The 23,007-nt window shown below is 65.5% G+C and overlaps 4 protein-coding genes across 5 annotated transcripts; 3 read left to right on the top strand and 1 right to left on the bottom strand.

Annotated features, from left to right (window-relative positions):
• The first annotated feature begins 44 nt into the window (after positions 1–44).
• Positions 45–4,710, top strand: CHLRE_13g579582v5 (uncharacterized protein). The gene is made up of 12 exons (XM_043069532.1): positions 45–82; positions 419–551; positions 743–877; positions 1,166–1,252; positions 1,477–1,620; positions 2,157–2,263; positions 2,507–2,573; positions 2,751–2,828; positions 3,060–3,248; positions 3,604–3,721; positions 4,128–4,189; positions 4,428–4,710. The coding sequence occupies exons 1-12, from the start codon at positions 72–74 to the stop codon at positions 4,497–4,499; spliced, it is 1,203 nt and encodes a 400-aa protein (XP_042917507.1). The 5' UTR covers positions 45–71; the 3' UTR covers positions 4,500–4,710.
• Positions 4,711–4,722: 12 nt separating this feature from the next.
• CHLRE_13g579566v5 (uncharacterized protein) lies at positions 4,723–11,434 on the bottom strand. 2 transcript variants are annotated; one of them, XM_043069530.1, is made up of 13 exons: positions 11,289–11,434; positions 10,459–10,763; positions 9,564–9,861; positions 9,044–9,168; positions 8,303–8,510; positions 7,378–7,686; positions 7,004–7,115; positions 6,603–6,745; positions 6,061–6,346; positions 5,744–5,823; positions 5,499–5,567; positions 4,969–5,085; positions 4,723–4,766 (listed from the first exon to the last, which is right to left on the bottom strand). In XM_043069530.1, the coding sequence occupies exons 2-13, from the start codon at positions 10,728–10,730 to the stop codon at positions 4,746–4,748; spliced, it is 2,040 nt and encodes a 679-aa protein (XP_042917506.1). In that variant the 5' UTR covers positions 10,731–10,763; positions 11,289–11,434; the 3' UTR covers positions 4,723–4,745. The 2 variants fall into 2 exon arrangements, with proteins under 2 accessions (XP_042917506.1, XP_042917505.1); XM_043069531.1 differs by having other exon boundaries at positions 7,378–7,524.
• A 190-nt stretch (positions 11,435–11,624) lies between these two features.
• Positions 11,625–15,274, top strand: CHLRE_13g579550v5 (uncharacterized protein). Its single transcript, XM_001693752.2, has 6 exons — positions 11,625–11,932; positions 12,310–12,388; positions 12,760–12,855; positions 13,597–13,689; positions 14,108–14,251; positions 14,615–15,274. Exons 1-6 carry the CDS (start codon positions 11,757–11,759, stop codon positions 14,765–14,767), a joined length of 741 nt encoding a protein of 246 aa, XP_001693804.1. The 5' UTR covers positions 11,625–11,756; the 3' UTR covers positions 14,768–15,274.
• Positions 15,275–15,334: 60 nt separating this feature from the next.
• CHLRE_13g579500v5 (uncharacterized protein) lies at positions 15,335–22,960 on the top strand. Its single transcript, XM_043069529.1, has 9 exons — positions 15,335–18,301; positions 18,780–18,871; positions 19,217–19,272; positions 19,579–19,968; positions 20,207–20,318; positions 21,080–21,202; positions 21,670–21,812; positions 22,139–22,219; positions 22,539–22,960. Exons 1-9 carry the CDS (start codon positions 15,370–15,372, stop codon positions 22,708–22,710), a joined length of 4,101 nt encoding a protein of 1,366 aa, XP_042917504.1. The 5' UTR covers positions 15,335–15,369; the 3' UTR covers positions 22,711–22,960.
• The last annotated feature ends 47 nt before the right edge of the window (positions 22,961–23,007 follow it).

Genomic DNA, 23,007 nt, shown 5'->3' with positions numbered 1-23,007 from the left:
GTTAGTGTTGGTGTTGATGCATTGTTAGTGTTGTGTTGATGTGTGGGTTTGAGCCGCCCACAAAAGACGGCATGGACAAAAAGTACCGTTCTAATAAGTCAGAAGCGGGGTGGCGGTGGTTACCGAAGTCCTCCAAAGCAAAAACGTCACGTGTGCTGGACATGTGTGGAGAGACAAGAAGTACGGCACTCCACCCCCCCCCCACACACACACACACGCACACACACGCACACACACACACACACACACACACACACACACACACAAAGCAGTCATGGAATGGCAGTCAAACCCACAATACCCCGCTCCGCTCCTCTCCGCTCCCTGCCCCACTCCCTGCCCCTGCGCTGGCTTCCAGCCCTCCTGCCTGACTGCGCCTTCACTTCTTAAATAATCACGAATGTAACACCCCTGACAGGCGCAAGCTGATTGAGGAGGAGGAGAAGCGGCTGTGGCGGCAGGTGGAGAGTCGGGCGCTGGACGCGGCGGCGGCGGCGCGGGTGGAGTTCCGCAAACGGCGCGACGCCGAGCTGCTGGCGGCGGCGCGGCAGGTGGGGTTACATTCATGATTATTGGGGGTGGGGGGAGGGCCGGGCGCTCAAGCATTGCATGTCGCACAGTCTGCGTGTCCCCTATCTCGTGTTGTTTTAGGACACACATACACACACACAACCCCGCCCACGCACACACACACACACACACACACACACACACACACACACACAAACACACACGCACGCAGGTGGTTGCTGACAGGCGCAAACCCGACCTGATTGCGGCGCTGCCGGTGGCGGACTCCCGGCCCGGCGCATACGCCTGGTGCGGCGGGCCGCCGCGGGCCGGCGCCCGGGCCTTCCTGGCCTACAACAAGATACAGGTGCGGGGGTTGGGCGGCGGCGGGGGAGCCGGGCGGGGGGGGGTTACATTCATGATTATTGAAGAAGTGAAGGCGTAGCCAGGGGGGGTTTTGCAAGGTTGCCACATTTGGAGTCGAGCCGTGTGTATGTGTGCATGTGTGTGTATATGTAAGTGTGTCGACAGCAGCCGACCTCGGCACTGTTGTGTCGGGCCTGACGGAAACAACCTGTCGCAACAGAACACACGCGCAAACACTCGCCGTGCCCTCCCGCCTGCCCGCCTACGCACCACCCACACACACTCGCAGGGCGGCCAGGGCGGTGGCCTGCCCCACGCCGGCTCCGGCATTCGGGTGCACATGGGGTACGACAACTGGTGGAACAAGATATCCCAGGTGCGTGTGCCGGGTGTGTGCCGGGTGTGTGTGTACTTTCGAGGGTGTTGGGGCTGTTGGGCTGTGTGGGAGGCAGCTACGCAATGAGGCTGGCGGGAGTGACCGTCGCATATGCTGCGATCCTCTCTAGCATTTTTTGAGCGTAGCCACACACACACATGTACACAATCTTTGTGACTGTTTTCCCTATGCTCTCTAACACCCACCCAAACACAAACCCACAGACCATCGACCTGTCCCCTCTGAGTCCCGAGGACGCCGCTGCCAAGGGTCTGCCGAGCGGGCAGGGCGCGCAGTGGTGGGGGTGCTGGGTGGATGTGCCGTACAGCGCAGCCGTACTCAACTTCGTGTTCAGCGACCGGGAGCAGGTGGGTGGGCGGTGGGGGTTGTAAATACCAGCCCAAAGTGGGGGAGAGAGAGAGAGAGTGTGTGTGTGTGTGTGGATGTGTGGGTGTGTGGGTGTGGGGGTGGGGGGGGGGGTGGCAGTGAGGGGGGGGGGGGTTACTTCAAACCCAACGTGACCAAGACGCAGCCAGCCCACAGAGCGCGAGGGAGGTGTGTCGTACCGCCCCCTACGGCCCCAGTCTTGGACGCTCTCGAGTCTGGTTCGTCTGGGCGGTGCTGTGGGAGGGGGGCTACAGGCCTGAGCCCAAACGAAATGAAGTGCAAGTCGAGCGGGGGAAGGGGCGCGGCGTTGCCTGCTGCCCGCTGCCCGCTGTCGTCTCTCGCACTGCCACTACGGCCGCCGCCGCCGCCGCCAGCTCTTGCCTATCCTCTCCACCCCCTAGCACACCCCACACACCCGCCACCCACCCACCCACCCACCTTAATCCTGGCCCCCATGCCTCAACTAATCACGCATGTAACCCCTCCCCCACCCACCCTCACCCACTCACTCCCTCAGCGCATGTGGGACAACAACAACCAGCGCGACTTCCACACTGCGGTGGCGGGCGCACACAGCGGCGAGGAGCTGGTGGAGATGCTGTACGGCGCCATGAAGAAGGACAGGTGGGCGGGCGGGCGGGGGGATGGGGAGAGGGAGGGCATGAGGGGGGAGGGAGCAGCGAGAGTGGGAGGGGGGAGGGGTTGCAAAGATTGGTACAGAGAAGTGTAGCGGGGCGAGTGGCCGCTGGACTTCACGGACATCGGTAACAACGCGTCTACTATGCTACTGTACCTGTCTACGCCTTCACTTCTTAAGTCATCATGAATGTAACGCCCCCCCCCCCGCATACACACACGTACACGCAGCGCTGATGCGGACAAGGAGGTTGAGGACCGGGCGGCGCTGCGGGCGGTGCGCAAGGTGGAGGCCAAGGTAGGACGGGGGGGGGTGTTTGGGCGTTGCTGCTGCTATGGTTTCCACTCGTCCACTCCTCCACCCCTCCACCTACTGGTATCTGACGCCGACCGCCGCCTCTATGCCGCACACCCCTCACACACTCACACCTCACCCACATCCTCTCACACCCCTCACACACCCACGGCCCCACAGGGTCTGACCATGCGCAAGCGGCGTGAGGTAGTGCACGAGTTCCTGTACACCGTACCACTCAGCCCCAAGGCTGGACAGGTGCGGGCGGGGTGCCGGGGTGGGGTGTGCGGGGTCGGCGTGAGGGTTGGTCGGACCGGGTTGGCATCTTCTCGTACACACATCAATTGAAAACAAAATCTTGCACATTGCAACCTCCCAAACAAACCACAACGTGCCAACCAAGCCACAAGCTCTCAAACAAAGACACACACACACACACAATTCCCCACAATCTCCCCCCCCACACACACACCAACACGCCCCACACAGGTGGTGGACGTGTACTACCGGCCCGAGGCCACCATGCTGCGAGGCCGGCCCGAGATATGGCTGCGCGCCAGCTGGAACCGCGGCAGCGCCAACACCGGGGCGGGGGGCGCCGCGCAGCTGCGGCCGGTGACGGCTCGGCTGCTGCCCTGCCTGCCGGGCGGGCTGGGCTTCTACAAGGCCACTGTGCAGGTGGGTGCGGTGTGTAGGTGGGAGCATGACACAAAATGGGAAACGTGGGTGGGTGGGTCCGGTTATTGCTGCACCAGTAGAGCTACAAGCCAAAGCCCTCAACTCCCCCAACTGTCCATCTCGCAAGCCTGTCTCCCCACGTCTTCCCTGCCTGCCGCCTCCCACCTGTCCTGCATCAATCTATCCTCTCAACTCCTCCGCGCCCATCCAACACACACACACACACACACACACACACACACACACACACACACACACACACACACACACACACACACACTCCGCCTCCTCCCCCCCTGCCTACGACTTCACTTCTTAATTAATCATGAATGTACCCCCCCCCCTACCGCCCCAGGTCCCTCCCTCCGCCTGGGGCCTGGACCTGTCCTTCAGCGACGGCGAGGCCATGAGCGGCAGCGGCTTCCTGGACGACAACGGCGGGCTGGAATACCACGTGCCGCTGGAGGGAAGCGGTGAGGGGAGGGTGTGTGTGTGTGTGTGTGTGTGTGTGTGTGTGTGTTGGGGAGGGCGTGTGTGGGGGGGCTGTATGACGGGAGGCGTGTGTGTGGGTGTGTGACGTAAGGCGTGTGTGGGCTGTGTGTATGTGGGGCGGGGGGCTGTGTGTTGGGGTGGGGGGGAGGTTTGGAGGGGGGAGGTTTGGAGGGGGGAGGTTTGAGGGGGGTTTGAGGGGGACTTTGGAGGGGAGGTTGGGGGCGGGGAGTGTTTTTTTTTGGGGGGGGGGGGTAGCCGTGCATGGAGAAAGGGGTGGCTAACACGTACGGTATGGGTCGGGACGTCAACCGTCAACCATGTGTGTGCACTCGCTCACCCGCTCCCACCCGTTCAACCCCCCTTCCGCCCGCCCACCCCACCCCGCAGCCAAGCCGCGGCAGATGCTCAAGATCGTGCATGTGGCTGTGGAGATGGCGCCCATTGCCAAGGTGTGGGCGGAAACTGTGTGTGTGTGTGTGTGTGTGCAGTGGCTGCGGGGGAGTGGGCTCCTGGCCTCCGCGACGAGTCTCCCACCCCGCCATCTCGCACGCAGAAGCACACGCGCGGTGTTTACCCCCCTCGTGCTCTCACAAACACACACACACACGCCTCCTTCCCCCATGTCCCCACTCCCCCTCCCCCATCCTCCCCCTTCTCCCCCCTCTCCCCCACCTGTCCTGGTCGAAGCGCTCGTACGCCTCCGCCCGCGCCGCCAGCACCTTGTCCTCCGTGGGCGCGTCCGCCAGAGGCAGCTCGTAGTCCTGGGGGGGGGGCGGGTGGGTGGGCAGGGTTTGGGTTGGGTTGGGTGGGTGGGTTGGTGGGTATGTGTATAGGGTGTGTGGTATGTGGGTGTGGGTATGGCTGTGTGGTTGGGTAGTAGGTTGGGGGAGGGTGACCGTCCGTGAAACAACGGAATGAGAGGGAGGGGGAGAAGGAAACATGTGTTGCAGGAACTGAGGGACGGAGGGGACACGGCCCCACCAGCACTGATTGGAACAGGAAGCATTAACACAGCCGCGACGCCGCCTTGCATGGGCGGCCACCCATCCAACCCCTCCTGCCCCCCTCCTGGCCATCTCTCCCTCCTCCTCCCTCCTTGCCCCTCCTCCCTCCGAAGACCCCGGATGGCGCCACTTCCACGTTTTATTAGAAACCGTTCGCATGAATGGCTACCCTCCTCCCTTCCCCCCTCCCTCCCTCCCTCTCCTCCCTCCTCCCTCCCCCCCACCTTCCAGTTGTTGTTGTCCACGGCCCCCGAGGCGGCGTCCATGACCACGTAGTCGAATCGGAACGTCTCCAGCGGCAGCTCCACACACAGCACCCACCAGTCCTGGCCACCGCCCGACTGCAGGGGGGGTTACATTCATGACTAGTTAAGGAAGTGGTAGACGGTAGAGGGGGGTTGCAGGGATGTTTGGAAAAGCGGTACGGTAGAGGGGGGGGGAGGTGGAGGTTGGGGGTGGAGGTGGGATGGGGTGGCGTGGGGTAAATTGGTTGGGAGGCGGGGAGCGGATTTGGAGGCTGGTGGTGCGGGCCAGGGAGGTAGGCGATTGGGTAGTGAGAGCGAGGTAGAGGATTAGGTGGTGGAACTTGCGTGGGGGGACAAGTTGTTTGCATGCTTCACATGACAAGAGTAGGATGACAAGCGTAAGGCACAGAATTCAACGTTGACGACCAGTGTGCCAAAGGGCTGCCGTGTCAAAAAAAAACACGCGCCCGGCCGCCCCCCGCCCCGCCTCCCCCGCTCCCCCCTCTCACCGTCAGCCCCTGCGCCGGCTCCATGTCGAACAGCGCGATCTCCTCCCACTTGTTGAAGCCCGCCTTCATCTGTTGGGGGGGGGGGGTGTGTGTGCGCGTGTGTGTGTGCGCGTGTGTGTGTGTGCGTGTGTGTGCACGCGCAAAGGCAGGGGCATAGGCGTATGTTTGTGTGTGTGTGTGTGTATGTGTGCGCGCGCGCGCATCACCCACACACACATCCCACACATCCCACCCACTCCCCCCACCTGTAGCTTGTTGCTGGGCGGCAGGGGGCCGCGCGCGCGGTTGTAGTAGATGCGCACCGGCCGACCCACCAGCCCGCCCTCTGCAGCCGGGAGGAAAGCAGGGCGGTTACATTCATGATTTGTTAAGAAGGGGTGGGCAGGTGGTTTGGAAAGGAGAAACACAAGACACAGGGAGTTGCGTGGTTACCCACCGCTACCCAGACTCCCCACCTCATCCCATCCCGCACACAAACGCACGCACACACAACCCAAACACACACACACACACACGCACACCCAACCCAAGCACACACACACACACACACACACATGCTCACCCGGCGGCCACACGAACACGAGCTTGGCGGCGGCGGCGGCGGCCCGCGCCAGTTCTTGCAGCTGAGCCGCCGTGGGCTCCGGCACGGGCGGCAGCGGCGCCGCCTCCGCCTCCACCACCTCCACCTCCACCGCCCGCGCCACCTCCGCCTCCACTACAGGAGGGGCGGGGGCGGCGGCCTTGGCGGCGGCAGCGGTTGCGGCCTTGGCGGCGGTTGCGGCCTGTGCGGCGGCGGCCTGTGCGGCGGCGGCGGCGGCCTTGGCAGCTGGCTGCTCCGCGTGCAGGGTCTGTGTGCGTGTTGTTTGTTGTATGGGGTGTGATAAAGGTGAGTGCATGCGAGGCAAGGAACAGTGTTGGGCCTCACGTAACCAAGTGCTGATGTCCGGGGTCCCACCATCATACTCCTGATATAACACAAGCCCGCGTCCAAACAACACCCGCTTCTGCATCCCACCACCCTCGCCTCCCGCGCCCACCCAACCCTCTGCACACCCCACCTAACCACCCACCCAACCGAAACCCTGCCCGCCCGCCGCCCCTCACCTCGACAGCCGCCGTGGCCGCCGCCGATGCGCCGCCGGGCGCCGCCGCCACCGCGCCGCCGGCGCCCTTATCCTTCTTGGCCGCCGCCTGCTCCATCTTCTTCACCGCGTCCTTCACCGCCGCCTCCTTGCCTCCCACGCCACCTGTGTTTGCACGTTTGCACGGCCCCACCCCACACCGTGTGGGCGTCACACGCCACGAACATGCCAGTAAACACACGCCGTGTGCGTGCCACACACTCACACCAAACGAAAACACCCTGGCTCCGTAGCTGTGGAGCCCCTTGCCCCCGCCCCCGCCACCCCCACAATCCCCTCATTTTCGTTGGTTTTGGTTTAGTTTGGGCTGGTATTACAACCCCCACCCCCACCCCCGCCTCCCTCCTCCCCCCCTCCTCCCACCTGCCGCCGCCTCCTTGGCCTGCTGCACCGCGCTCAGCACCGCCCGCGCCTGGCTGAGGCTCAGAGCCACGTCCGCACTCTGCAGCGCGCCGGGCGGAGCCTCCACCGCCGCCTGTGTGTGTATATGAATTGTGAGTGTGTGCGTGTGTGTGTGTGTGTGTGTGTGTGTGTGTGTGTGTGTGTGCGGCCGTGTGTGCACGCGTTTACAAAGCGCACGCGTTTTGGCAAGCAAGCAAGGCAGGACAGACATGGTTGAGGAGGACAAGGTTTGGCTGCGTTTGACAGTTGCGCATGTTGCTAACGCAGCAAAGAACGCGCCCCCCGGCACCCCAACGCTCTCCCCATCACCACCACCAACGCCCCCCGACACACACCTTGCTCGGCGCAATGGATTCCGCCACCTGCGCACTCGCCGCCACCAGCTGCGTCTCCACCTCCCCGGCAGTAGCAGCCGTCGCGGCAGCGGCAGTAGCAGCGGCCGCGGCGACGGCAGTAGCGGCCGCGCCGGAGGCGCCCGTAGCCTTTTTGGCGGCGGGAGTGGGGACGGCGCCATTTGCAAGGGGGGCCGCGGCAGTAGCAGCGCTAGCGGTGGCGGCGGTGGCGGCGGCGGCGGCGGCTGTAGCGCCGCCTACCGTCGCCTTAGCGCGCTCGACTAGGGTTTGGTCGGAGAGGCTTGACAGCACCTGGCGTCGGGGGGCGCGTGCGGCCGGTGGGGCGGGCCGGCAGCCGCGTGGGTCTCTCCCGGTCACGACCACGGCACACACACATACACACATACATACACACGCACACACACACACACACACACACACACGCACGCACGCACGCACGCACACACACACACACACACACACACACACACACACACACACACACACACACACACACACACACACACACACACACACACACACACACACACACACACACACACACACACACACACACACACACACACGCACGCACGCTGAGACAAATGCACACCGCACGGACGAACGTACTACTATCGACCGGCCCGTCCCGCCCCGCCCTGCCCCCTTCCCTCACTTCCTCTCCCCAACACACACCGCCAGGCCGTCCCCCTTCCCCACCGCCCCGCCGCCCTCCCTCTCCCACCTTCTCCGTAACCCATGCCCGCGCAAACCAACTCACCACCCAACCACCCACCACCCAACCACCCACCATTCCTTTCACTTAATCCTCAGTATCCCCTCCGCCCCTCCTCCCGTCCCCTCCCCTCCCCTCCCCCCCCCCCCCCGCCCCGCCCCTCCCCTCCCCCCAACCCACCCCAGCACCCACCGCCTCCATGCGCGCCCTGGCCGTGTCTTTGTCCGCCGCCACCTCCAGCAGCAGCTCCCGCAGCGCCTCATTCTCCGCCCGAAGCCGCGTGAGGCTGTCGCGATTGCTCTCGGCGCGCCGCAGCGCCCGAACCAACGCGTCCGCCTTGGCAGCCTGCGCGGCGGCGGCGGCGGCGGCCTCGGCGCTGGCGGCCTCAGCGGCGCGCTTGCTGTTGAGGGAGGGGTGGTTGGGAGTTGTTGGGAGTTGGGTGGAAGTTGGGTGGGCATTGTTGGGAGCGGTTGGTGGGGTGGTTGGTTGGTTGGTTGGACATTGGTATTGCAGGCATTGCGGGTTTTGCAAGGACAAGGTGGCGACCAACCACACATCCCGATGTTATTGCAGGCTGGGCATTTCAGCGTGACCATCGCCAGCCTGTGCAACCTGCCGCGTCCGCGCTGTCGCCCCAGGGAATCCGCGATATCCAGCGCGACAGCATCGCCACCGTTGCAGCTGTCGGGACTCCTCCTCTCCACCCGCTGCTCGCTGGCGAGTGCGGCCCCATCACATCGCGCGCCTCGGCCATGTAGGCCTGCACTGCGCTGGCCGGCACTGCGCTCCCGGCAACCAGCCCCCCGCCCCAACCCCGGCCTCTAACAGCAAACCCCTGCCGGCCACCACTCCACCCCCAAGGCCACCAGCCGCCTGCCACACCCCCGGCCCCCTCCCTCAACCTCCCAAAGTCAAAGCCTCAGGCACGCCCACCTCTCGCCGTCCGCCGTCCCGCGCGCCGACGCCGCCGCCGTGGCCGCGCCGCGCTCCTCTGCCAACCGCCGAGCGAGCTCGCGAGCCGCGTTGATCTTTGCAGCCATAGCTTTGTCGAATGCGATCTGCAATAGCATTTCAAGAGGCGGGTTTGGAGTTGGATTCTGTTTGATGGCATTCGCATGTGCTGCGTGCGCGTTGCCTCCACAGCTTATCCGCCCGGCATATCGGGCCTGTGACACCCGTGGTGGTGGCAGTGGTAGGGACGAAAGTGACAGTGGCAGTATCATTGGCAGCCGCAACCGTCCCCACCGCCGACGCAACCAGCCCACACGCAGCGCGCCCCACCCGACCCCCCCCCCCCCACACACACACACACAGCCACCCCCACACACACACACAGCCGCCCCCCCCCCCACACACACAGCCGCCATGGCGGCTTTGTTCCGTTTGTTTCGTGTTTAACACACAGCCGCCCAACCCCCACCCCCACCCCCCACACACACAAACACAGCCGCACCGGGCTCGACGGCCCTTTGGACGCGGCGCCGTTGGCGGCACGTGTGGCCGCGCCAGGAGACGGCGGCGGCGAGCTGGCGGCAGAGCCCGAGCCGTCCGGACCGCCGGCGCTGCTGCTACTGCCGCTGCCGCTGCCGGGAACGGCTGTAGCAGTGGCGGCGCCAGACTTGCTGGAGGCAGCGGTGGCGGCGGCGGCGGGCGGCGCGGCGGCGGCGGCCGTGCTGGGCGGCACGCCGCCGCTGCCGGGGGCGGCGCCACCGCGGGCGGGGGTGGAGCTGCTGCGCGGGGCGGCGCCGCGCCTGTGCTTGCAGAGGGGCGGCGGGTGGGTGCTTAGAGAGGAGGCTTGGGCGGCTCCGTTGCGCTGCCCGGGCAACCATGTCCACCTCCACCTCCACCTCACACACATACCGCACCCGGCCCGCTGTTTGATTGCGCATTCGCATGCACACTGTCGACCCTTTACCGCGTGCTTCCCTAAGTGTCCACCCTTTCCCCCGTGCCAACCTATCCATCACACACGCGCGGCCAGTCGGAGGCCCCCTTCCCCCCGCGGCCGTGCCGTATGCACCTCCGCGCCTAGGCTTGCTGTGTGTTGCATGGACGTGCATGTGGCAGGAAGGCAAGCCGCCCAGGCGAGGTGTCCTACGCGCCTCCCCGTTGCGTCGTCCTTCCCAAACCCTAACACCAACACCAACACAACACCACAACCACCAACAACAACACCCGTCATAGTCGCTAAGGCTTCTGGGCCTCCCCCCTCCACACACATCAACACACACGCCCACCACCTCCGTGTCCGCCCTGCCAACACTGTGAGTGGGCGGCATGCCTGCCCCTAGCCCCCTGTGCCCCAACACCACCCGACCCCATCCCACCCCACCCCACAACACACGCACCTGACAGACATGCCGCGCCGGCTGCTTCCCGCGCCGCCGCCGCCGCCGCCACGCATCATGGGTGGCGGCGGGGCCGCCGCCGCCAGTACCGCCGCCGCCGCCGCGCTGGCGGCGCCGTTGCTAGGCGCCGCCGCCGACGACGCCGCCGTCGCCAGGAGCGGCGGCGGCAGTACACTGGCGCTGGGGCCGGCGGCGGCTCCGCCGAGGATGGGCCGCTGGGCGGCGCCGCCGGCGGCGCGGCCGCTCTGCAGCGGCCGGGGCTGCTGCATCATTTTGCTGGGCCGGTGGTTGTCGCGCTGCTGACCCTGTGGGGAAGCGAGTAAGGAGGCAAAAAGTAAAACCCGGCACGTGCAATGCAACACCAACAGTCGGGAACCGGCGTCAGGTCACGGGCGGTTATAAGGGTTGGAAGCTACAGCTGGAGATATAGCAACACACGTGAGCAGGAGCGCACGTGGCAGGGTGCTGCACGCTGATGCAAGGGCGCCAAGCCGAGAGGACGGCCTGCATAGCTGCAAGGTGCGGGGGGCTGCTGGAGCAGGGTTTTGGAACAACGATGCAACCCCGCCTGATCTGCGCCGGATCGCTACGTTTTGGGAACCATCACTTGACACTACAGCGCAAGCGCGACCGCTGCCTCGCCCAACGCGACCGCAAGGCCCCGGAATCCTGCCCTTTTTATCCCATGCGGGCCCGCGACCGAGCCTTCTAAAATCGACGCGGTTGCAATGCATTCAAGTTTGGCTTCTTTTGCCCAATGCAGCGTCGGCGATGAGCGCGCGACGGTACAGCGCTGGCTGGCCGGGAGCCCTCATCCCGGAAGGCCTCACCTGCTCTCAGTCGCTAGTCAGTAGCCACTCCAATGCTTCTAGAAGGTTACTAACGACGATTATAAGCGTAAGAGAGACACAAAACGGGTCTGCTTCACCGTTTGCGTCAGCGAGCGGCGCGCTGAGCCTTGCGCGCCCCCTGTTTCAGTTCTAATGTAACAAAATATCCCTAGACAAAAGCAAATGTGCTTTGACCCAGTTGAAAGCGGCTGCAATTGACGGAGGAACGGGTGACTCGGCCCGATCGCGTCGCCCATGCAAGCCCGCTCGCAGCACCCCTTCCCAGCGACTGGCCCATTTGCCCTCGCTTGCGTCAAAAGTTTGCGTTATCTGTGCTTAGTCGTGCTGCAACTGCGCCTAGCCATATAGCGGGCCCTCACAAGACCTTTCCTTGCCGCGACTGCGCGAGCCTTATCTCACTATCCCCGGACTTGGCCAGCCCGCAAAAAGCTCTTACAATCAGCAACGATGACCAGCCTTATGGCCCGTCAACTCACAGGCTCCGCGACCTCGTGCTCCTACCGCAGCCCAGTTCCGGGCTTCGCGCGGTCGTCGCGGCGCCGGGCTGTGCAGGTCTTTGCCGTGAATTATGACCCGGAGAAGCTCTTCAGCACTCCGCCTCAGGAGGGCATTATTAACCGCCGGTGAGAAACGGGAATCGGCCCTCGGGTTGTTGGCGCGCAATGTGCTGCGGTCCAACTTTCTCGGTGCACTGCCGGGGCCGTCGCTTGGTTTAAGCAAGCCGCGTGATTAGGCCGAATTGAAGCTCGTAGCACGCGGGGTCCACGGCCGTCTTGGGGCTGCTGGCCATCCAGTTTGCCCCTGCCACTGTCCCTGCCTGTGCTCTGGCCCTGGCTGGCGCTAGGGCACCCGTACACACCCGGACCCCCAACCTAACTGTCAAGCTGCCAAGCGGCGCCCCTCGTGAACTCGCTGCACTCCACTATCTCTTTTGCCATCCCACCTGACTACACCTTACTAAGCCTTTTGCCCTTCCTGCCCGGCCCCTGACGCCGCGCAGCCTGACCCAGCGCATGTTGGAAAAGAACAAGGAATTCGCGGCTGAGATCATGCGGACCAAGGACGAAGTCCGCAAAGCGGTGAGCTATAAACATCATACAGTACGGTACATGAGTTGCCACCCGCAATGTTTTTCATAAGTGTCACAGTTGCCTGGGCTGAGGTGCTTGCTCGGGAGCCCAGAACTAGCAGAGTAGAAGGGATTCACAGGAGGGTGACTGTGACCGAGCCTGTGCAGCAAGTACGTCCCCGAGTGTTGTTGTACCGCGTCAGGGGCAGGGCCGGGCGAAGCAGGCACAGGTACAGGGCACATAGGGCACAATCCCTAACCCGTGTCCTCTCCAGCCTTCAACCCACGCAACACACGCCCCTCCCATGCCCAGCTTCCGCCCTACCACCCTCACTGCTGCCCGCTCCCACTGCTCCCCTTCCCACCTACATACACACATAGGTGCTCATCCGTCGGGAGGCGCGTGTTCCTCCGTCGGACGTGAACGAGCTGATTGAGTTCATGTTAAACACGGACGCCGAGGACATGGAGTTCGAGGTGAGAGGAGGGGGGCGGGGAGGGGGGAGGGAGGGGAGGGGTTATGTGGCCGAGCCAATAGGGGTGTGTGTGGGCGGGGAGGGGCGAGGGGGAGGGAACGTGTTGGGGCGGGAGGCGTATGTTTGTGGACCGAGGCGATGGCAGCGCGTGTGTGGGTGGGTTTGGGGGGGGGGCGGGGGCGGCCGTGAGGCTGCGGCTTGTCAAAGAAGGCCGATGCAGCATACGGGTTTGGGAGGGGGAGGGGGTGAGTCAGTCAGCACAAACAACCCAAACAACCCAGAGCCCCAGCGTGTGGTGGTGGGAGTGGGGTGCGGGCTCTTCACCAGAGTGACGTGCGTGCGGCAGTGCGGTGTGTGCGTGTGTGTGTTGGGAGGGGAGGGGGGTTCCAACGCAGGGAGCGGGTCTGAGGCCGAGGGGAAGGGTCATCAAGCAACGGATGGTGACGGATGGTGGCGGCGGCGGCGGGCGACCGGAGGGCCATCATGGCTGGGGCCTCCGGGGGGGAAGGCCCCCACGGAAGGCCCCCGTGGGATCGGGGGAGGGGCCGGGGGTTTTGCGGGCACGGCACTGGCGCACTGCGGCATTGCGGTGCTTGCATGGGGCGCGCCCTCACCCGCTCATGCCGCCCTTGGCCGCAAGCGACCAAGCCACCGTCCCCTGGCTGTTGGGTTGACAACGCACAACCGCACAACGCTTTGCATCATACGATACTTGAACGCGCGCCCTTGCACTCTTGCCCAGGTGGCCCGCTGCCGGCCCAAGTTCACGCCCGCCTTCTTCAAGCAGCTGGACTCGCTGGTGGGCGCCGAGCGCTTCAGCGCCAAGCCAGACCAGGTGAGGGAGAGGAGCGTGGGTGGGCGTGGGTGGATGGGGCTGTAAATACCAGCCCAAACTAAACCAAAACCAACGACGACGAGCGGGGGCCTGGGATATGTGTGGGGGGGGGTTTGCGGGGGGGAGGTTGTAACTACCAGCCCAAGGTGGGGATGACGGAGGGAGGAGGGGGCGAGGGACGAGGGTAAAGGGAGGAGGGAGAGCGGAGGGAGGAGAAGCGAGACGAAGATGAGGGGGCTCTTGAGCGGGGGGCCGGAATGGAGCGGCGGACGCGTTGGCAGGTGACGGCGGCGGGGGGTCGGCGGCGGGGGAAACTGCCGCCGCAGCAGCGGCGGACACGGCGCTTCATCAAAATCACCACCTCACCCGCCCAAACCCAAATCCGAACCCATCATATCAACACGCATGCTCTTGACAGGAGCGTCTTGCGGAGCTGGAGACGCTGCGCACCTACCTGGAGGAGGCGTGTGAGGCGGTGGACAAGGCGGTTGCGGCCACGGCCACGGCGGCGGAGCGGCTCAAGAAGCTGCTCACCAGCAAGGACAAGAAGCAGTGCATCCTGGTGAGAAGCGGGGAGGGGGGGAGGCGGAAGAGGGGAATGGGGGGAGAGGGGAGAGGGGAGGGGCAGAGGGGAGGGGGAGAGGGGCTTGTAAGTACCAGCACAAACTGGGAGATGGGGGCCGTGGAGGGGTTGGATGCAGTTCGGGGCAGCAGGTTACGGGCACGGAGAACGAAGCCCCAAGTGTGCTGGGCTTGGACTTGGGGGCCTGGGGTCAAGCCGTCCTTTCACGAGGTCGAACACATGTTGTGTAGGTGTAGTATGCCCCAAACATGCTGTCCCCCACGCGCGTTCCTCCCCCCACCCCTCATCCATCCCCCCTAACCCCCTCTCCTCCTCCTCCGCCCCCCTCCCTCACCGCTCCAGGACATGGCCGCCGCCAACGAGATTGACGTGGCGCTGGTGGACCTGCTGGCGGAGAACATCGAGGCCGCCAAGAAGGCCGAGCAGGTGCAGGCGGCGGAGTTCATGGAGAAGGTCAAGGTGGCCGTCAGCAAGTACGTGGTGACCGTGGTGTAAGAGGAGAGGAGGATGGAGAGGGGAAGGAGAGGGAAGTGTGGACAGGGAGGTTTGCGGGTGGCTGGCTGGCTGGCTGGCTGGCTGGCTGGCTGGCTGGCTGGCTGGCTGGCTGGCTGGCTGATAAGGCTTTGGATTTTGGTTGCTTTTTGTGGGAGCGGTGTGGGGATGGTGGGCTCCTCGGGCATTGGGAGGGGGGGCGGGGGGCGAATTGAGGGGGATGCTTCTTGATGCCTGGATCTGAAAAGCTTACGGGTCAACGATAATGTTTCGGGTCACGCAATAAAATGCTTTTCGGGCGCAAGGCGGTCCTGTGGTCCCGGGGTTAGAACTGTGATGTGGTGACGTGGTGATGTGGGTCAGAGAGCGGGCGATTCGACTATAAACTGTGAAGGATGTAAATGGTGACATTGCTACGTGCGGTGCGCTGGGCGCGGCGTCGGAAGAGTCATTGAAATTGTGGTGACAAGCTGCATGAAGGCTGGTAGCCTGCTGTAAATGCCCGATCCTGTGTTATGAGAGACTCTCCTATTACATGGCGATAGCGACATCGCATACAGTGTAAAAGTTTAGCACACAGTAACAGCAAGCCAAGCTTTATTGTTATGGAGCCTGTGAACAGCCCCCAGGCCGCCACGCCCTCGCTGTGGCCAGCCTGGTGCAGCTTCCCCGGCTGGAGCTCTGGGGCCGGCGCAGGCGCAGGCGTGGGCGCAGGAGAATGCGCAGGTGCAGGTGCAGGAGAAGGCGCGGGCAAGCAGCAGGAGCAGCAACAAGAGCAGCAGCAACAAGAGCAGCAGCAGGAGCAGCAACAAGGGCAGCAGGATCAGGAGCAACAGGAGCAGCAGAAGGAGCAAGCTGGAGCCGCGGAGGGTGAGCCAGCGCGGCGGGTCGGCGAGGTCGCCTCCGGCAAGGCGGCCGAGGCGCCGGCGGGGCCGGCCGCCGCTGCTGCCGCCACTGCCCATGCTACTGTAAAGCCTGCGGCGGCGTCACCAGCGGTGGCGGCGGCCGGCGGCGACGGCTGCAGCCCTGGTGAGGATGACCCACGGGGCGAGGGGGGCTCGGGCGCCGCCGCCGCAGCAGCAGCAGCAGCAGCAGCAGTCCCCACGCCCCCTGCCGCCAGCAGCCCTACAGCAACAGCACCTACAGCAAGCAATGCCCCTGATGCGCCAGCCGCCCACACGTCATCCCCGATCACGTCACGCCCCGCAGCCTCCCCCTCCTCCTCCCCCTCTTCTTCCTACTCCTGGTTTTACCCCTGGTACACCCCTGCGCCCGGCTCCTCTGGCGCCGCTGCCGGCGGCGGCGGCTCCCCCGCTGGCACCGGCACGACCGGTGGCGGCGGCGGCGGCCTGAGTTCGCTCCTGGTGATGCACAGTGTGCCGCCCGCCCTCATTGGCACCGCCTTTACCCCCGGCGCCTCAGCGGCCTCAGCGACGGCTCCAGACGCCGCCGCCGCCGCCAGCGGCAGCGGCAGCGGCAGCGTCGCCAAGGCAGCTGGCGGGCCGGCGGCGGCGGGGGATGCGGATCCGGCGGCGGCAGCGGCAGCAGCGGCGGCGGCGGGTGCGGCGGAGTTGGCAGAGGTGCTGGGCCGTGTGGGGCGGCTGGGCCACATGGTCAACCGGCGCGGCTACCGGCTTGCCTGCTACTTCTGGCCTGCCACCACCACCAGCAGTAGCAGCAGTAGCAGCAGTGGCTGTAGCAACAGCAGTAGCACAACGGCAAGGCCCGCTACAGCTGCGGCTGGCAAGGTTTCCACGGCTGGCAAGGCGGCACGGGCGGGCAAGCCATCGAGGATCGGCACAGTACTGCCTCCGGCGCCACCACCGGCGCCGCCACCGGCGCCGGCGGCTAGCAAGCAGCCGGACAACGACAGCGGTTTAGTGAGTGCGGTAGAAGCAGCAGCAACAGCAGCAGAAGCAGCAGCGGCAAGGGCGGCGGCGTCGGAGGCGGCGGAGGCGGCGGCGTCGGAGGCGGCGCCACCGCAACCGTCTTCGCTGTCCATGGCGGTGGCTTCACTGCGAAGTGCCTTGAGCCCCTTCAGCCCCTTCGGCGCCGCAGCCGCCGCAGCGGAGGACACCAATGCGGCTGCGCGCGGTGCGAAGCCAGAGATGGCGGCGGCGGCGGCGGCGGCGGCGCCGGTGCCGGCGCCGGCGCCGTCGGGTGGAGTGCCGCCGCTGCCGCCGCGCCGTCGGCCCTCCGCCGTCGCGCTCAATCGCCTGCAGTCCGCCGCCTCCGGTCCTGGCCCCGCCCCCGCCGCCGGGCTTGCCTCCGGGCTCGCCTCCGCCTTTGGGCCCGCCTCCGCCTTTGGCGCGGCGGCCGGCGCGGCGGCCGGGGTCGTGGCGGAGCCGTGTGACGCTGCCCCCGCGGCTGCTGCTGCTGCGGCGGCTGCGGCTGCGGCTATGATTAAACGGACGCCGGGAGCGGCAGTTGCAAGCCACAGGCGCAGCGGCAGCGGCGGCGGCGGTGCGTCACAGCTACAGCCGCCCAAGGCGCAGGCGTCTAGCGGTACCAGCGCGCGCCCTCCGCCCGGCCCTCCCTTCGCAGCCGCCGCCCGCAGCCGCAGCGTCGGCGTTGGCGGCGGTAGCAATGGCGGCGCCCGCAGCCGTACCGCTGCTAGTGGCCACGGCGGCGGCGGCGGCGGCAAGCGCGTCCAGTTCGTTCAGAGCGATGACGGCGGCAGCAGCGGCAGCGGCGACGCGAGCGCCGGTGGCGATAGCGGTAGCGGCGGCAGCAGCAGTGACGGCGGCGGCGGCGGCGGCAATGGCGGCGTGCGGCGGGTGGGGGGTCTGAGCCGCCGCAGCCGCAGTGTGGCGGCGGCGTGCCTGCTGACGCACGCGTTAAGCGTGGCAACACAGCTGTCCATGGATCTGGATCTTGAGGACATGGACCTGACACGGGGCTCTGGTTTCAAACAAGACGGCGTACCCGGTTCTACCTCTGGTGCTGGTGGTGGCGGTGGCGGTGGTGGTGGGGTTGTTAGTCTGCTGGAGCAGGGAGCCGGCGAGGTGGCGGAGGCCGCAGGTGCAGGTGCAGGCGGCGGCGATGGCGGCGGCAGTGGTGGCGGCGGCGGCGGTCTCAGCCGTGCCGGTACCATTCAGCTGCTTGACTTGCCACCGCCGCCACCGCCGCCGTCAGGGTCGCCGCCGACGCCGCCGCCACAGGGGCCGTCCGCTGCTGCGGACGCGGGCTGTGACGCCTGCAGCCGTGCCCCGCCGCTGCCGCCTGCTGCTACTGCCATGTCTGCTCCGCCGACTGCGGCGGTGGGAGTGGAAGCAGGAGTGGGAGCGGCTGCTCCTGAAAGGAGGCAGCCGCTGACCGCGGCGGAGCAGCCGCCGAAGCAGCAGCGCGGGAAACAGCTGGAGCAGCAGCGGCATCAGCCCGAGCAGCAGCGGGAGCGGGAGTGGGAGCGGGAGGCGGATGCAGTGCCAGAGGCGGAGTCTGACGCTGAGGAGGAGCAAGATGAGGAGGAGGAGGAGGAGGACGAGGTTGCGGTGCTGACGCGGCCCAAGGGGGTGGTGGTGCTGGTGCACGGACATGGTGAGGGGGAGGGGCGTGGGGGAGGGGTTAGTTCATCCCAGAACCCAAAGCACCTTGGGTTCTGGAATGAACTAACCCAAAGCAAATCGAACACATGCGAACAGGGGGAGAGTTCATTCCAGAACCCAAAGCAGGCCAAGAGAGGGGGAGACCGGGCGCGGGCGGGGGACAGTTGGGGTGGCATGGCATGGCCGCGGTGATTGAGAGGCCGCAGTGCGCCGCGCACGGGCGACGCAGGGAACTTGCATTTGCAGACACCCACGCAAACCGCCGGTCACGGTACTGGTTATACATTGGAGGGCCGGCGCGTCTTTGCATTATCATCGGTGCCTGGGCTGGGTGCAACTTGTCGATCGGGACTCAACTGTATTCGCCACTTGCTTCCTTCCTGCCATGTCCCACCGCACCCACGCCAACTGCACCTCTACATTCCCCTTCCCCCTCCCCCCTTCCCCTCTCCCCCCCGGTCGTTACCCAGGCGCCTACCTGTGTTGGGACTTCCTGCGCACGCGCTGCCCCGGCTCCCGCCCCACCTACCGCGGCAGCTGGGTGCAGACCCTCAACCGCGCAGTAAGTGTGGGGGGGTGGGGGCGGCGGAGGCAGGGGGAGAGGGGGGTTCTTTGTCCATTGGGATGGTTCGCCATGGTTATGGAGAATACCAGGGAGGAAACCACGAGGGCGCAGGGCAGACGCGCGCAAGGGGCGGGGAAGGGGGTTGAAGGGGGTTGAAGGGGGTTGAAGGGGGAGCACACGACTGGGGGATCTGGGTGGTCGAGATAAACGGCGCACGTGTGTTGTGTATGTTGGACTACAATTTGCCGCGCTTGCCATCCCCAGTGTGGGCTCGCCAAGCCACTAAATCCTGGTGTCTTTCTTCCTGGCTTTCACACATACGCATTTGTGTTACACGCACAGGGCTACGCGGTGTGCGGCATCGACCTGCAGGGCGCCGGCCGCTCCGAGGGAACCCGGTATGTACGGGCGCGAGCAGGAAGAGTGCTTGTGTGTTTCTCTAAAGACAAGAAGGAAACCGCGTGCTCGCCTGCCCATGCAATTCGGCGTGTTGTGTTTCTGCGTGTGTGCTTTGGTTAGGGGCTGATGTCTGGGTTCGTACGCTCCCTAGGACATGCGCGCTGCATCCGTCCCCCGCATCCCGCTTCCCCATCCTCTCTCCCCCCAAATCCCCCGTTGGGCGACGATTCCTCGGCTATTGGACCAATTTCGTTGGGCGCGGGCACATACCCCAACCCCTGTCCTTTCCCTCACCCATTTCCCAGCTGCTACATCGAGCGCTTTGAGCATTACGTGGAGGATGTGATGGACTTTGCGGCGGCGCTGGCAGGCGGGGAAGGCGAGGGAGACCGTGGCGGCGGCGGCGGCGGCGGCGCAAGGGGCGGAGGGGGCGGAGACAACGCAGAGGGGCAGGAGCAGGCGGCCAAGGCAGGCGAGGACGGGAAGGAGCAGGCTGCGGAGGGCGCCGGCATGACGGAGCAGGGGGAGGGGAAGGAGGCGCGGGCGGCGGAGGCGCAGGCTGCGAAGGAGGCGGAGGAGGCGGACGAGGACGGGGCGAGGGGCAAGGAGCAGCGGCGAGCGACGGACGCGGCGGCGGAGGAGGAGGTGGCGGCGGTGGTGCCGGGCTTTCCGGTCGATGCACGTGTGGCGCCGCGGTGGGTCTGGGACCGTGCGTGGCTCGGGCTGGGGCTGGGACTGGTTCTGGGGCTTGGGCTTGGGCTTGGGGTTGCGGCTGCTGCTGTCGGAATCGAGCGATTCCGGTTGCTTCCCTGCTCCGCTCCTGTGAATTCTCTGGGTTCAGACACCAAGGCCCACTTCCTTTCCCTGCTACCGTGTCCTTACCCACTACGCCCCCTACTCCATCCCTATTCCCCAAATCCCCACACTCCCCAGGTTCATCATGGGTTTGAGCCTGGGCGGCGGCATCGCCACGCACGTGATGCGGCTGAGCGGCCGCCGCCTGTTCGCCGGCGCCGTACTGCTAGCGCCCATGATCAGCCTGCAGGTGCGGAGTGTGTGTGTGTGTTTTGGGGGGGGGGTGAACGTTGAACCAATCCCGTAAGGAAACAGTCGCGCGGCGAGGAGAACTGCAGCTGCATAAGCGAATCGTTGTACATCACCGTATGTAGTCGGGCGGGCTTGGGCAGTGTAGCGGCAGGTGGAAGGAGCAGTCCAGAGCAGCTCCGAAGGGGTGGGGGGGGGGAGGGTGCCGGAGGGCATGCATCTGTGGTTCAGGGGTGCACGAGGGTGTGGGGGTGGGGGTGGTGTATGGGTGTGGAGGTGTGAAGAACCAGCGGGGCACATCACGCATACGCCAGCACACGGTATCGCGTGACAGCGTGGGGGGAAGTAGGGGAGAGGGTGTTTGGGGAGAGATGGGGACGCGCGTGCCGCAGCCCAACGAGCAGGGTGTGGGGAGCGCGTCTGTGGCAGTAGCAACGTCGTAGAGCGCCAAGCGCGGCAGTTCCCCGCAGCAATTCTCACGCCGTATGTACACTCGCGCACAAACACACACGGGCGGGCTTTCGTTTTCTTTTTCAACACACAGCTTACGCACACACACACACACACACACACACACACACACACACACACACACACACACACACACACACCGTCGCTTTGCTGCATCGCATACACTGTCTTTGCGCAACGTTTTCCTTGTGCTCTTTAACACACACACACACACACACACACACACGCACGCACGCACGCACGCACGCACACACATACCGCGCCACACACACCTTCCTTTGCCACACGCAGGGCATGTCCAGCCGCTCCGCCAACCTGCTGCTGCGGCTGGCGGCGGCGGTGCTCAACGTGCTGTACCCGCACCTGCCCATCGTCAAGGGCGAGCCCAACCGCGTGTTCCCACTCATACAACAGGTGCGGGAACGGCGGCGCCGGTGGCGGCAGTTTTGGCGGCGGTGCCAGTGACTGGGTGTGCGAGCGGCCATACAAACACATGTATGGATGTTGCCGCACGTTACTTCTGCTGCTCCAGTGCGGATTTACCGCCCAGCGCGGCACGGCCCCCTGAATGGCCAGCTCAGCACCTCGCCCCAACCCAGATCAGAGCATCCGATGGCAGTTTGGGCTCCTGTTCTCTGGATTCGGGCAGTACACTCCCATTCCCATTCCCCAAACCCAACACCCACTCCCCCCTCATCCATTCCCACCCGCCCATGGACCGTGGCACCGACGCACTCCGTGTGTACGACCCCCACCCCCCACCACCACACACACACACACACACTCTCCTCCTGCCCGCTCCACATCTCCCCCCCACCCCTCCTCCTACCCGCTCCACCTGCCCCCCACAAATCCCCACCCCCCCACCCCAACCCCACCAGCTGTGGGAGTCCGACCCCTCCTGCTTCCAGCACGGCACGCGTGTGCGCAACGCACTGGAGTACCTGCGCGCCTGCCGCACCCTCACCGCCGAGCTACACACCCTGGACTTCCCCTTCCTGGTCTTCCACAGCGCACGGGACAGGTGCGCGGGTGGCTGCGAGAGCGGTGCTGTTGCGCAAATGATTGGGCTTGAGCGCGTGTGTATATGTCTGCGTTAGAAGAACGAACGAAGCCCGTCCAGTATGTGTGTGTGCACAATGAGCGTGTGCGCAACGAGCGTATGCAGTGGGCGGGTGCAGGGCTGGGATGTGTGCAGTGGCCACGTGCCATGTCAGGGGAGCTGTGCCATACCTCCCCGGCGTCACGCTTCCCCCCGCACCCCCTAACTCCCGTCTGCTATGCTGCTGTTTCCTGGCTACGCCTTCATCACTTCTTGAATACTCGTGAATGGAACCCGCCGGCGTGCAGGTGGACGGACCCCCACGGCAGTCGGGCGCTGTACGAGCGCAGCCGCGCCGCCGACAAGACCCTGGTGCCCGTGGACCACATGTGGGTGAGGGGCGGCGATGAGGGGTGTGGAGGGTGGCGTGGAGGCGTGGTGTTGAGGCGTGGTGTGGAGGCGTGGTGGAGGCGTGGCGGAGGCGTGGCGGAGGGGTGCGGAGGGGTGGTGGAGGGATGGCAGTACCTGATTTCCGCTGCACCGTGGCACATGGATGAAAGCACCACACACATGCGTGATGCGTCCCCTTAAGCGCGTTCCCTCCACACTCGTGCCGTCGTGCGTTCCCGTTCCCGCTTCCGCTTCCCCCTCTCACTGCCGCTTCGTTCCCTTTGGACATCTGGACGTGTGTGGTATGTTTGCCCGCAGGTTTCATGTGTTGACCAAGGAGGATGGCTGGCGCGACGTGCTCGCCACCGCCCTGGCCTGGCTGGATTCGCACGCAGATGCAGATGCAGCGGTGGAGGGGGAGGAGAAGGGCCAGGCGGCCGCGGCTGCGGCTGGGGAGGGGGACGTTGCGGCGGAGTGCACGGCGGACTAGCTAGGGAGCGGGCGGTACGGAAGTAGGCAGGATGCACGTAAGCCCAATTCTGCGGCAGTGCGCCACCTGAGGCAGACCGGAAGGGCGCTTACGCAGCGGGGTTCCCTTAGCTGGTGCAGCGTGCGTTAACGAGGATCCTCCACGGCTCCAGGCTCTTGCGCTCAGCGCATGTCTTCCAGGGCAACGGTTGGGCTGCTGCTTCAACAGAAACGCATTTAAATGAACGGAGGCGCCTTACACTCTCTATCGAGGAAGACGGCGGCACAGCTGCCTGCAGCGCGGCAACTTGCTTCCTTG

The sequence above is a fragment of the Chlamydomonas reinhardtii genome, chromosome 13 (assembly GCF_000002595.2).
Source record: "Chlamydomonas reinhardtii strain CC-503 cw92 mt+ chromosome 13, whole genome shotgun sequence".
NCBI lineage: Eukaryota > Viridiplantae > Chlorophyta > Chlorophyceae > Chlamydomonadales > Chlamydomonadaceae > Chlamydomonas > Chlamydomonas reinhardtii.
This window is presented reverse-complemented; position numbering and strand designations above follow the sequence as displayed.